This window comes from Camellia sinensis, chromosome 2 (genome assembly GCF_055761805.1).
Source record: "Camellia sinensis isolate YWXY chromosome 2, ASM5576180v1, whole genome shotgun sequence".
Lineage (NCBI taxonomy): Eukaryota > Viridiplantae > Streptophyta > Magnoliopsida > Ericales > Theaceae > Camellia > Camellia sinensis.
The window spans coordinates 27,959,388-27,973,859 of record NC_138962.1 but is presented as its reverse complement, the minus strand read 5'-3'; the positions used below and the strand labels follow the sequence as shown (position 1 = coordinate 27,973,859).

The 14,472-nt window shown below is 34.1% G+C and overlaps 1 protein-coding gene and 1 non-coding gene across 14 annotated transcripts; one reads left to right on the top strand and one right to left on the bottom strand.

The window, feature by feature from the left end:
* Nucleotides 1–409: 409 nt before the first annotated feature.
* Nucleotides 410–11,857, bottom strand: LOC114324112 (Tetratricopeptide repeat (TPR)-like superfamily protein). 13 transcript variants are annotated; one of them, XM_082913999.1, is made up of 5 exons: nt 10,172–11,846; nt 9,965–10,062; nt 9,678–9,746; nt 9,518–9,580; nt 410–927 (listed from the first exon to the last, which is right to left on the bottom strand). In XM_082913999.1, exon 1 carries the CDS (start codon nt 11,668–11,670, stop codon nt 10,237–10,239), a length of 1,434 nt encoding a protein of 477 aa, XP_082770125.1. In that variant the 5' UTR covers nt 11,671–11,846; the 3' UTR covers nt 410–927; nt 9,518–9,580; nt 9,678–9,746; nt 9,965–10,062; nt 10,172–10,236. The 13 variants fall into 13 exon arrangements, with proteins under 13 accessions (XP_082770125.1, XP_082770118.1, XP_082770119.1 ...); XM_082913992.1 differs by lacking the exon at nt 410–927 and adding an exon at nt 7,815–8,187 and having other exon boundaries at nt 9,678–9,741; nt 10,211–11,857; XM_082913993.1 differs by lacking the exon at nt 410–927 and adding an exon at nt 7,815–8,187.
* On the top strand, nt 4,036–7,238 carry LOC114324120 (uncharacterized). The gene is made up of 2 exons (XR_014360733.1): nt 4,036–4,334; nt 6,858–7,238. It is a non-coding gene; the product is annotated as an uncharacterized LOC114324120 (transcript).
* Nucleotides 11,858–14,472: the final 2,615 nt, after the last annotated feature.

The window sequence follows — 14,472 nt, the reverse complement described above, 5'->3', positions numbered from 1 at the left end:
TCGTCCAATATTTTGAACATGTGGTACTTGCTCCGAAGTGGTGGTTTGTTCGACCATAGGTTCTAATAAAACAGGTGCTTCCACAGGATGTGTTATTACATTATCCTCTAGATTAGGTATTTTTACCTCTCCTTCCATGCCTTTTTCCAAGCGTTCATTTTCTCCTTGTCTCCTACGTCTAGCCATTTCAATTATTCCCACTGGGCGTGCCAAAAATATATGTTGACTTTTTTGGCTTTCGAAGGTTATTATTGTAATTTTAAGCATGCCAGCAAGGATCAATCAGTACTTACAGAAGATTAATTGCCAACCAGTTATCAGACGATTATGTTTTAGTTCTTTTAGCCTCAACGAAGATGACTTTTATTGGTGGCTTTGTTTAGGAGAATTAAGCAAACAACGATTTAAATGAAGAACAATTGTAGCATTTCATTAAGTAAAAATGAAAGACTTACAATAATCCAATTCAGCCTCGTAAAAGTTTACAATAACAAGCTACTTGAAACTACTCTTATGAACGAAGTGCAGTGCAGGAATTTGAAGTACATAAACGTAAAGAAATGTAAAAACTGGAAGGAAAATAAAGTAGATAAAAACTGGTTTTTGAATCTGAGTCTGGGGGCTTCTTTTCGGGCCTTCTCTGTTATTTATACTTCTCAATGATAACCGTCAAAATGAGTTTCTAACCGTCGAATCATCCCTCCATGATCGCTGACCATGTTTCCTCACAGTTAGCTCCACTACGCCATGTCTGCAGTTAGGCTTCCCTCATAATTTTGAATTTAAATATATGAGTACCTGTTAAAGCCGCGTCATCTTGCATCTCTTTGCTGATTCAGTGCTATGCAGATCCACAATAACCAATACTAACTGCCACGTGTGTGATTACGATTTAGGATTTGAATTGTCTTCCGTATTGCCCTCATCCTGCCACATGTTAAATTGTGATTGGCCTGTACAAAATATGTAGCCAACAATATATATATACACAAACAAGAGCATCAACAACTAAATCTACAACAGTAGTTAGGTCCAAAAAGCACTAAACTCATCAAAATTGGCAGCGAATAGAGGTTGGAAGAAAAGGAAGAAGAAGAAGAAGAAGAATGGCAGAAGAAGCTACAACGATGATAAAGAGAACAACCGCACAGCGCCGTTGTCAACAGTGGTGTTAAACTACGTAAAGCGGTGGTTCCAAGAGGCCAAAAGCGGCGACTTCTCTGGTGAGTTTGTTAGAGGAATCATCAACGCCATCGATGTGGGATATGTAGATATGGCCTGGGTGGACAACACCGATTCCATCAACAGTGCAGCTCAAGAATCAGATTGAAATTTTTTTAGATTGTGTGAATTTTCTCTAGATGTGGAAACTGTATGAATTTTCTCTAGTTGTATGAATTTTCTCTGGCTGTATGAATTCTCTTTGGACTGTATGAATTTTCTCTAGCTGTGTGAATTTTATCTGGTTGTGATCACTATGTGAATTTTTTCTGATTTGTGGTCACTATTTGTAATTTTGTAAATTTTCTCTAACTGTGGTCACTGTATAAATTTTATTTGGCTGTGGTTATCGTGTGAATTTTATTAAATACTATGGCATTGTGATGTGTCTAGAGAAAAAATGTCCAGAGAAATTCTAAACATGAACACACAAACACACTCAAAGAAATTCTAAGGGGATTCTGATGTGTCTAGAGAAATTCCAAACATAAACACACAAACACACTTAGCCAAATATCTTTGATTTGAATTTTCTCTAGATGTGGGAACTGTGAGAATTTTCTTTGGCAATATGAATTTTCTCTAGCTGTGATTACTATGTGAATTTTTTCTGGTTGTAGTCACTGTTTGTAATTTTGTAAATTTTCTCTAGTGGTGGTCACTGTACGAATTTTCTCTAGCTATGGTCACTATGTGAATTTTCTCAAATATTATGGGATTGTGATGTGTTTAGAGAAATTTCAGTGAAAATAGATATGAACACACAAACACACTCAGAAAAATTCTAAGGAGATTCTGATGTGTCCAGAGAAATTCCAAATATGAACACACAAACACACTCAGCGAAATTTATCTAGTTTGAATTTTCTCTGGTTGTATGAATTTTCTCTGGATGTGGAAACTATGTGAATTTTTTTTGGCTGTATGAATTTTCTCTGGTCGTGATCACTAGGTGAATTTTCTCTAGTTGTGGTAATTGTATAAATTTTCTCTAGTTATGGTCACTGTGTGAATTTTCTCAAGCACTATGGGATTGTGATGCATTTAGTGAAAAGCCCAGAGAAATTCTAAACATGAACACACAAACACACTCAGAGAAATTCTAAGAGGATTTTGATGTGTCTAGAGAAATTCCAAACATGAACACACAAACACACTCAGTGAAATTTCTTTGGGTTTGAAATTTCTCTAGTTTCAAAATTTCTCTGAATCAAAATTTCTCTGGAAAAATGTTGAGGGATCCCAACTACTATGAAAATATTGCATTTCTTTATCCTATAAAATCTTAATACCAGGGATCTTAAAATAGAAAAAATTGGTTTAGCATCCCTCTCCAACTTTTAATAAACACACAAACATACAAACATACTCAGAGAAATTCTACAGGGATTCTGATGTGTCCAGAGAAATTCCAAACATGAACACCCAAACACACTCAGTGAAATTTATCTAGTAAAATGTTGAGAGACCCTAATTATTATGAAAATATTGAATGTTCTTTATCCTATAAAATCTTAATAATAGGGATCTTAAAAAAAAAATTCTTTAAATTTTTTTATCTCATATTTTAATCAAAAAAATAAAAAATTATTAAAATAACCTATTCCCAATTGAGACCTTAATGGATTTATTAAACATGGTATATTATGTCTCTATAGGTCCTTAACGAATTTCTTAAATGGGGTACATATGAACAATAATTTGGGGTGCATATCTAGGTACCACTTTTACCTAAATGTTGCTTCTATTTTGTTCAGCATCGTAAATTTGAAGTTGGACAAGTAATTTGGTAATTCCTGGTGCATTGGCTCAACTCGACTGAATGTTACATCATCATATAATTGCATGACTGCTAATATTAATATAATGTTTGTGGATTACTAAATAATTATTTCTAGAAATTGGAATTCATAGTTTGTTTTAGTATAAATGAATTTTCACAAACGTGAGTAAAAAAGGCTTTGTCGCACATGTATGTTTGATTTTGTGATTTTTTTTTTTTTTTGTACTCTCAAATTGATTATTTTACAAAAATAGAGATAAAATGAGTAAAAAAGGCTTTGTCGCACATGTATGTTTGATTTTGTGATTTTTTTTTTTTTTTTTGTACTCTCAAATTGATTATTTTACAAAAATAGAGATAAAATGAGAAAGAAATGAAGAGAAATTCATGTGCAAGTGATTTTTTTTTTTTTTCTTTTCTTCTTTTTTGAAGCAACTACATAGCCTGTTGTTGTTTAGTACCTGTGCATCATCTCCAAAATGAAAGAGCAGTTGTACCCAAAAAAAACACAAAAAAAAAAAAAACACAAAAAATGATATTTATTATTTAAATTTAATTTTGATATAATATGGGACCACATCTAAGAAAATTCTGAGTTACACATTTTTTTAATGTATTTTTCTTTAAATATTTTTACACCTTTGTAACATTGTTGAAACGAAAAGAGAAGAAGAAAAAAAGTCATTGGATGACAATAATTTGAGTAACTATTCATAGGTTGGCTAAATTTTTACATGGCCTCATTTAGAAATAAGCTAATTTAGTTATTTTTTGATTATTTAGCTAAAATATGAGATAAAAAAATTAATATATTTGGGATGATTTTTTGACTTTTTACGAAAAGATGTGTAAAAAATAGAGAGAAAATAGAATTTTTGACTTTTGGGTATGAATTGCTGACTTTTTGACTAATTTAATAATTTTTTAATTTTTTGACTAAAATGAAGGATTCCCAAACAAAGCATAATCTAAAAAAATAAAATAGTAGTAAACAAGTAATAAAATATCATTAGACAGACGCTTCGTAAACTGTTTTAAACTCGGCCCAAGACCTACGACCCAAGCCCAGCGAGCATTGCATAGCATATATATATATATAAAGAGAGAGAGAGAGAGAGAGAGAGAGAAGATCTAGGGTTTGAGCAAGAGCAAGGATGTTTCCATCAATGTTCGCGAGGAAACCAGACAAAGAGATGGCTCTGAAGCAGCTGAGGACACACGTTGCCATGTTCGGAGCTTGGGTCGCCGTGGTTCGGATCACCCCTTACATCCTATACTACTTCTCTGACCACAAAGAAGAACTCAAGCTCGACTTCTAATCCTCTATCAGGTAAACCCTAAATACATGTTTGTTGTTGGTGTGTATTGGATTGATGCTGATCAATTTGGTGTTTTGTGAATTTTGTATTTGATTTGTGTCCTTGTGTTGTGTGTCAATCCTGATCTGAGATATCAAAAAATACCCTGATATTGTAAAACTTAAAAATTACCTAAGTTTGTGTTTGATTGGGAGATTTGTGAAGGGATTTGGAAAGAAAAATAGAAAAGGTAGGTAAAATGAGCATAAAATATTCCTACATCTCACCTAATTTCAAGCACCTTCTCCTTTTTCATTTCCAAATCTCTTCCCAAATCTCCCAATCAAACATAGCATAAATAAAGTGAAGTAAGAAGAATGGAGGATGAGGAATAGAGAGAATATATGGATTCTGTTTTTCTTATTTTGTAATAATGTGAGTATGGGATATACAGATATCATGTTAGAAAAATAAACTCATCTTATAAATTCTAAAACTTTTATATGACAAATAGGCTCAATAACCTTGTAAGTACTTAATAATAAAAAAATGGATATAATTTCTCCTCCTATTTCGTAAATTCTAGTGGCCTCTATTATTTCTTGCTTAAAAGAAAGCCACCAATCACTTTTATCCAGAATCCATGAAGTCCAGTGAATTTAGTGTTGAAAACCAAAAACAAAAACAGAAATGGATACCAGTTTTTGGGAGGACATCAATCACTCTAGAAAACCTAATAACAACTAATATGTTTTTGTGAAGAGATCTAATTGACTTGAGGGGGGAGGGCGAGAGGAGTCCCAATTTTGGGGAAGAGGGAGGTGTTTGATGATAAGAGTTCGAGTGAAGAGTAATTTACATTTTTGTTGCTTTGCTTCTAAACATTTACAAGAAAATGGGTAAGCCTAAGTTAACAGGAACGTCAACTAAATAGCATCTTTTATTTGGTAGACTAAAATCTGTAGCTTGCTGCCACTAAACGACCTCAGAAGTGTTGGTGGTCTAGTCGAAACTATTGGCCTGATCAATTTGGACAACCTTGCTTACCTTGAGGTTAAGCCATTGGGGTGATGGTTGAGCATAGTGAAGAGGAGGACAGCATACAGGCATAAATATGGAATTTCTCATCAATTATCCGTTTCTTTATCGCTCAACAAAATATTAAAACTCATTAATATTGGAGAAATCTGGTAACCTATTTGTTAAAATTCGCAGTGTGGAGTGTTATTTTTGGAAATTTATTGACCTCATCACAATATTTTGTATGCCTAATTTTCCTTCTCAAACTTTTTTTAATACATCGCATTATACTCAAATTGTTTATTTGTGTGGATAGGCATTGGTAAATTATATTAAAAATACTGTTATGTAGTGCACTTAATCTGCTTGAGTGAATGGTTGTGCAACACATATAATTCAACAAGCAAGTCTTAACCATATTGTATTCATATATGATATTGATATTTGAATACTTGTGGATATGTGTTTATCATGTATCCAGAACTTAAATTACTTTCTTATAATTTTTGAAAAGCATTTGGCACATTGAGATCCCTAAAACATGATCCCTAATAATGTGTCAGGGGCATTGGTTTGTAAGTAGTTGATTTTTAAACCAATCAATAACTGACATTGAGTAGTTTACATCATTGTGGTGGGTAAATTTGGAGTCTATGTTTTAGGAGTCACCTGCTTTTTTCATAAAACACAATCGTTATTTTTATTATTTTAATCCTAATGGCATTAGTGCATAATTGAATATTCAATTTGTAAAGAAAATATTGGTTGTGTATGTTAGGACAAAACCTAACTTTTTAATTTATTTTCGTAACTCATGTAAATACATACATATATGTGTATATATATTTGTGTCCTTGGAAAGAGAAAGGAAAATGTTAGGGAATAGAGGAAAAAATTAACTTTTGTTTCATTTACATTTCCCTCCACAAACCTTTACCCAACTCCTAGGTTGAAACACAACCTTGCCTTGTGTTGTGTTTGTTTGGATTGTGAATTTAGATAGGAATTTGGAAAGGGAAAAAAACTTTATATCTCAGTCATATTTTCGTCGCATTTTTTTTATTCTTTTCTAAATCTCTACTCAAGTCCATTATCCAAACACAATCTTGATGTATTTGTTGACATTAGACACGAAGCATATCAAAGATTGGTCTATTTTGAACACAAAGCATATCTAATTAAAGTAATTCATTATGTGGTTGAATGGGCAAGCAGCAAGGACACTGGGTCACTTGTGATGTTTGATTTTAAATCATATTCATGTACAGCTGTTTTAGCATTTTCTTCTTTGCATTGTTGTAATTTTCAGACCTTCACTATTTTAGCATAAGTCAATTTTTTTATTTTTATATTTATATTTGTTTATTAATTTTCTCTGCTTCTTCTTCTTCTTCTTCTTCTTCTTCTTCTTCTTCTTCTTCTTCTTCTTCTTCTTCGCTTTATTAACACGAGAAATTTCTTTCTCCGTGTTTGACATTATTTTATCTAAGTTGTTTTTAGTTTTTCCTTTCTTATGGTGTGTTCTTTTTGTGCAGTTGGCTTGGTTGCCGGGTAGTGAAGGAATGCTGGGACTGGGAGATGATCATTAGCTTAATATATCTTCCTCTCTTTTTTTTTTTCTTTGTTTTTTTCTTTTTTTCCTTTTCTTTTAAATCTTACTCTAAATCTCATGCCAGTGAAAGATTGAATTCTGTTTCATCTTAAGTTTGCCTTTTCCAAATCATTTTTATTTTCATGTTTGGTACGGGACACAATGTACTCATTTTTTATTATGTTTGGTACAAAGACTGAACATGTGGTTAATCAGTAGTCCTACGCATGAAATTCAAATTCAGGCTCTGTATGCCTCAGAACATTGTAAGGTGCTTATCATTATTGACATTTATGAAGCTAGAAACCCACAATCTTACCATCAACAATTCCTCCCCATCAAAAGAAAAAGAACAAAAAAAGAAAATCCTCAATTGACTTTACCAGACTGAAAAGGACACACTTGACATGGCAATTTCAATCTGTTCAATCCGTCTTGGAATTAAGAGGAGAAATACATGGGTATTGAATTAGTTGTATGATGATGGTGCTAGACAGATCAGGAATCCCTAACGAGTATACTCTCTTCTATTTAATCTAAGCTCTGTTTTTAACCAAAAATGACATCTATGGGATTATTTTTATTTTGGTTTTACATGTTTTTAGTAACAACAATAATAATAATAATTTAAAACATCTATTTTATTCATATAGTCATCATTTTGGTATGATAAATTCTCTGGAAATTTGAAATTTAATTCTTTTGGTGTTTCGAAGTAACAGTTTTTAGAAAGAAAAAGAAATGAAAATAATTATCAAAAATAGTTTGTCAAGCGTTATATTATGTTTTTGAAAAATGAAAACAAAACCAAACAAGCCTAGATTTGCCTCAAAATGTATCATTTGGGGAGCCTTGTCACTTGCCCAGGGAGCCTTTTGTCATTTTCTATTGAGTTACAACATTACAACAAAAAATTATGGGAAAATATATTCAGTAACTCTTTTTACTTTTTCCAATAATAACTGATAACCCATGTTAAAGACATGAGATCTTGCATTGCCAAAAATGAAAAATAAAAAAAAGAAAAAGATTGGCTAGGATTACCCTTCTGATTCTTCACAGATCTAATTGTTACAAGTCAATTTGGTAGTTAACCGACTGACTGACAACGCGAGGGAGAGGGAGAGGGAGAGGGAGAGGGAGAGAGAGAGCAGGAAAAGGTATGAATTCCTCCTCGTCATAATAATATGGTATTATTACTTCCAATCTCCTCCTTCTATAACCAACCAACAGCAAGAAGCTTCACCCAAAAATTGACATTTCCCCGAAAACAGCTGGCCATGGAAACCAAATATATGAATATCATCAGTAAAGACAGAACATCTATCAATCAAACTATAACAAAGAGGACCACCAGGAGAAGTAATTGGTTGGTCTAAGTGTAGCGTCACGTGGCACTCCACATATATTGTGATGGGTGAAAGAAGTGAGACTCACGATTTTATGTTAGGCAATTGAAAAACATGAATGGACATAATGAGTTGTGATTGGTGAAGAATACCGACATGTAACACCCCAGGACCAATCAATAATTTTTCAACCATGGTCCAGCAGTTCTTTGCCCTACCTCCAAGCAAGATGTCTAGATTCAATACTAAGGGGCTGCAACTTTTTTCGGAGTACAACAAAAGATTACGCTGTACTCCTGTCGCAAAACCTAAGGCCTCATTTACTTTCAAAGATAGAATAGAGGGAATTTATAGTGAGAAAATTAATAGTGAAGAGATTATTAGTAAGCGAATTGATAGTGAGGAAATTAAGTAAAATTATGTTTATTTTGATAATAGTTGTTAGTGTAGGAATTTTTAATTTTTTTTATATAAAATAATAAAACAAATAAAACAAATAAAAAACATTAAACATTAATGTTTTACAAAAAATGCCCAACATGTAAAAAAAATTAAAAAATAAAATAAAAAATTTCCAAAAAAAATAATGATTTTTACTTAACAAAAAATACAAAAAATTAAACATTAACGTCAAAAAAAAAAAATACCCAACATGCAAAAAATAAAATAAAAATAAATAAAAAATAAAAAATTTCTAGTTCGGCGGACTATTTTTCTAATACCAAGTCTTGGAGGCCCATCCGAATCTCCTCTCTAAGGGGACTCATAATCCGGAGCTCACTATCAATTTCCTCATCATCTCTCAAAACAAACACAATGTTAGTGGATCCCACATCACTACCAATCTCAATTCCTCCTCTAAATCTCCAAACAAACGGGGCCTAAGACCCTTGTTGTAGAGTGGGTGTGGAGGCCACTTTTACTCTAGTGAGGGCTCCCTTCCTATGGATTGGGTTAAATCTGTCAAAAGAGGAAAAAATTATAACAGTATTAATCTTATTTATGAGATTTCTCTCTCAAAACCTCTTCTAAATTTTGGACATATGATCATAAAAGCACCTAAAGTCAATATATATGTTTCAAAATGTCAAAAACGATTTTTCCAATAATGGTATGAACATTTCCTCAGGGACTGTTGAACAAATTGATATAGAATGTTTCATGGCTGAGTAGAACAATAACATATAGTGATGTTCATAGGAATGCAGTTCAAATCAACTAGTGAAGTAGCAAAAGTAGGCTAAATTTGAAGTACCTGTTCAAAACTTCAATTTAAGGTAGTTATGTCTTCTCTTAAGAGAACTCACAAAAAATCTACCTGTATATATACAGAAAGAAAGTTACATTCTCAGCTTGTATAAGAGGAATGAGTAGGCAATGAAATCAAAGACATGGAATGACAAAGCATTTTTTACCTTTGAGTGGAAGGTTGACTTGGTTCACAATGAGGATTTCAAAACAAGTAATCAACTGTTAAATCTGCCCTTAAAGGATTAAACAAATTCGATCAATTTACTAAAATGTAAGCCAATTTTGATCAAGTGTTCAGAATTCCTAGATAAACTATACATGTCATTATGCAAATGGGATGGATTACTTAGTAGGAAACAAAAAAATAAAAATTGCATACAAACTTTCATTTCAGAAGGGAAAGCCCTAAAGTTGAATTTTGCATCTTTCACCAGATTTTGTATTTACTTACCTAGGAGCAAAATCCAACTTACAGTAGTTGCGCCTGCTCCCAAAATAATTCTCACCATACAGCAAGCTGTATGTCAAGAAAGATGTGTTCCCGCCTCTCTGCAAAAGGAATGATTAGGCAAGGGCTCAAATTTCTACCATGTACAAAGGCAAGAAAACAAACTTTCAGAATGCACACCAATTCATGTTACATAAAATGAAATCATACATTTAGGATTGTAGCAATCTGAACCCAAAACAAAGGTACCTCACAATGCTGAGGGACAAAATCAGCTATTCTTGTTTCTTGGGCATTTGAGTTTCTGCCATTTCCTTCTTCAACATCCCTGCTAGTTCATCATTCCCTTGTTTTGTATTTGCATCAATGAATGCGCTATAAATCTCTGAATTCGGCTCAAAACCTTTCCCTACCATCTCTGCCTGAAGCTTCAATGCTTCTTCCGTCCTTCCCTCTTGACATAATCCCTTTATTAGAAACTCGTAACTCTTCCTTTTCGGTGCAATCTCATGATTTTTCATTGCAACTCCCAAAAACTCCAAAGCCTCAGAAACCCTCTTCTCCCCACAAAGTCCTCTAATAACAACATCAACTGTCAAACCCTCTGGCCTCAAACCCTTCCTGCACATATCCTTATACAACAGTAATGCCGAATCGACATCCCCAATCTGACAATACCCACTAATGAGATGCTCAAAAGTGACACAAGAACTCTCCACACCACTCAACCCCATTTCTCTGAAAAACTCTTCTGCCTTTCCAACCTTTCCAATTCTACAAAACCCACCAATCATGGTGTTGTATGCCACAGCATCATGTTTCAAACCCTTGATTACCAATTCTTCCCACAACTTCACAGCCTCCCCCATCTTCCCATCATCGCAATACGCGGCCATGAAAATGCTATAACTATACGAATTCGGTTCACACCCCAATTTGCTCAATTCACCCCAAACCTCTCCCACTTTATCCATCAAACCATCTTGATAAAAAGCAAGCATAATCACATTAAAAGTATGCACATTGGGAACAATCTTAACACCACCAATCCTACTCTTAACCTCAGAATCAAACCCAAAAACCTGTTTATACAAATCATACCCTGCAAAACACCCACGAAACTTCGAAACCGACCTAATCAACGAATTACAGGTACTAACATTAGGGAAAATACCTCTAGACCGTAGCATTCGAGCAATTTCAATGGCCTGATCGAATCTTCTCGATCTCAAACAAGCTTTGATCAACAGATCGAAAACAAATGGTGCGGAGTCACACTGTCGGTAAGTCTTGACGAGGGTTTCGAAGATTTTGGGGGTTTTGTTGGTATCGGGGAAGTGGATGAGGGAGGATTGGATTAGGGTTAGGGTTTGAGGTTTGAGGCGGGAGCGAGAGAGGGTGTGGATGAGGATGGAGTAGGAATGGAGGGAGTGGTTGCAGAGAGAGTGGCGGAGAGTGAAGAAGAAGAAGCGGAGAGAGAGGTGGGGGGTGTTGCGAAGGAGGAGAGTGATTTGGGAGAATTCGGAGGGAGTGAAACCGGTGGGGAAGAGAGAGAGGATTTCGTTCCAGCGGGACTTGGAGCGGTGGTGCTTCAGGATTGAGACGACGGTGGAGACTAGGGTTTGGGCCGCCGCCGGCGAAGGTGGTGGTGGTGGTGGAGGAGGAGAGAGGGAGGATAGATAGCGTTTGATGATAGAGGAGGACGCCATTGAAGCACTTCTCTCTCTCTCTCTGAGGTTTTGGTCTCTCCGGCTACCAATAGTCAGTCGGCGATCGTGTTAGACATCTCCCACGTTTTTTTTTATTTTTTTATTTTTTTTTATTTTTTTTTTTTAATTTGAGTAAAAGTTTCATACGTTTCAATTCAACCGAGCGTTTTGAATTTTTTATCAAATCATCAGTCGGTTTGGAGGACAGTCGGATTTATTCAGTTGTTCAATCGACTAGTATAATTTTTTTATAAATTTTTATAAAGAGATAGTCATTTTGGAGATAACTGACCGGATGTCTCGTCAGTCTTTGAGAGACAGTTGACTGAATGTTTGGCCAGTCGTCCAGTATTTGATACTTCAACAATTATACGCAGTGAATAGATAAAAGTCACAAGTTATTTTTAATTTGATAAAAAATTTAAGATATCTTAGATTTGATGCTTGTTTAGTGAAAGGGTTAAAGCAGCAAAATATTTGGCTGTGTTTGGTACAGTTTTCCAATTACAACTTCACCTCTTCACGTGAACAAAGTGTTTGGATAGGATTTTCTAAAATTAATTCCACCACACGTTTCAAAATACATTTATGTTTCACGTTTGGCAGAGCTCATTCCAAAACAAACTTCCAACGCAAAACTCTCACATTTTCATGCAGTTTTTTAAATTTTTTGAGTCTATGGGACATCTCCCGGATGTTCGGCCGGTTGAGCGCTATAATTTTTTTTTTTTTTTTTTAGGGTAGCTCTTTCATACATACATACATGTGTTTGTGTTATTGTAAACTAATTTTTTGTTGAAAGTGAATAAAAAAATTTGAATAAAATTGAATTGTGTTGTAAACTATGGGGGTGTTTGGGAATGATTTTTTTTGTTTTTTTTTACTAAAAGATAAATTGGTTACAAAATTTAAAAAAATAAATCCAAACAAAATATCACATCAAACCCTATAATTATTTCATTTTTTTTCTCACAAACATCACATCTAACCAAAAAAAAACTAGGGCTGAGTAAAGAATCTGTGAAATCCGTAATCCGATCTAATCCAGTCCAATCCAGTAGGTTTGGATTGATTTTTTGAATTCGTGGTTCGGTTCCAAATTGAAAAATTAAAAATTCATAGTTCACGGATTGGTTCCGAATTGAACCCCATGTTCCGGATTAGAACCGATCCAATATACACTCTCATGCATAATATCTTCTCTTATTTCATATAAAACTTAAATCAAAACATAAACTTGCATAGTATCTTCTTTTATTACTTTTGTTTGCTAGTTTTTAGTGTTAATTTGTAATGGTCTAAATACTTATGGTAGAACTAGTTTCCTTGTGGTTGGTTAAATTCCAGAACAGTTTGTCGCTATTATGAAAAGACATGTTGCTATTGTAAAACTAATTTGGTGGTATATTTATATTTTTATAAAATTAAAGTGTTATATATATTTTTTTGTTATTTAATTATGTAAATCCGTGGTCCTAAACCGATCTAATCCGTGTTTAAATGGATTGATTTGGATTGGTTCCACGATTTAAACGGATTGAATTGATTCCAATTTTTCAGGAACCGTAGATAACGGATTGGTCCTAGTTTTATTCCAATCCGGACCATGCTCACCCCTAAAAAAAATCAACTATCTTCTCAAGCACAAAAAAAAAATTTCTCTAATAATATCCTACAACTAAAAAAACCTACAAAAATATCCACTTCCCAAACACCCACTGTGTAGATGCTAACAAAATAATATTTTAATTTTTGTTTGATTCCCACATAGATAATGCCTGATAATTTTTTTGGCCATTTATTTGAAAATAACAATACAATAAATAGAAAATAATTTGTGATAGTAATTATTAAAAATATAAAAATATTTTAACTGAAAAATATTTTAAAAAAATTCGAACCAAATATACAATCAAAAGTTATTTTAAATCAGTAATTGAATATTTATTTTGAAAAAAAAATTATTGCCTTTGTAATACTTTCAGTTAAAAAAATTGATTAATGTTATTTTCGGTTAATAATTAATTTTTTTATTTGAATTTTAAAAAAAGTTTGCTTATTGTGGGGATACATTTTCAGAGTACCAACACGTGGCCAAGGTGACAGCGACGTGTCAGCCGAGGTGCCACATGTCCTGATCATAACGCCGAGGTGATCTCGGCTAGGCCGAGGTTATCTCCGAAGATATCGGAATCCGAGATAAGCGGATAAGGGACAAGAGTCCTAGAATGAAGAGGGACTCAACCTGGATAAAGATAAAGCTTTTAGGGAGTTTATCTTTATCTCTTGAAGAGTCCAGGATAAGCACTGAGCAGAAGTCTATTGAAACTAGGCTTCTATAGGGGCTAGGATTGAATTAACTATAAAAGAGAGGCAACCCCAATGGGTCTAAGGTACTCAGAACAGTGAGTTTAGCAATTGGTGATCTTTGAGAGATATTATAATGACTTAATCGTCGGAGTGCCCCCGGGTAGACGAGCCACCGCCGGAATCTTCTCTTTCTGTTGCAGGTCAGCCAGGTGTCATCTATTCTGCCAGTACTCTCCAGTTGAATACTAAGTTGGCAGTGTGGTCAGAAAATCACTCACATAATTTGGCGCCGTCTGTGGGAAAAAAAAGAGAATAGATGGCTAGTGACGAACAAAAAGATAAGGTTGGGGACGAAATCTCTGCTGGGAGTGGTAAACACGTTGACCCAAACGTGGAGGAAGATAGCCGCAACGAAGAGACTTAGAACCAGAATCACGACAAAAAAGACGTTGGCCAGGATGGCGACGTGCCAAAGAAACCAGATCGGAGCAG

Coding starts and splice junctions, on each gene's coding strand:
- LOC114324112 (XM_028271847.2), bottom strand. CDS start 11,670: ATGGCGTCCTCCTCTATCATCAAACGCTATCTATCCTCCCTCTCTCCT.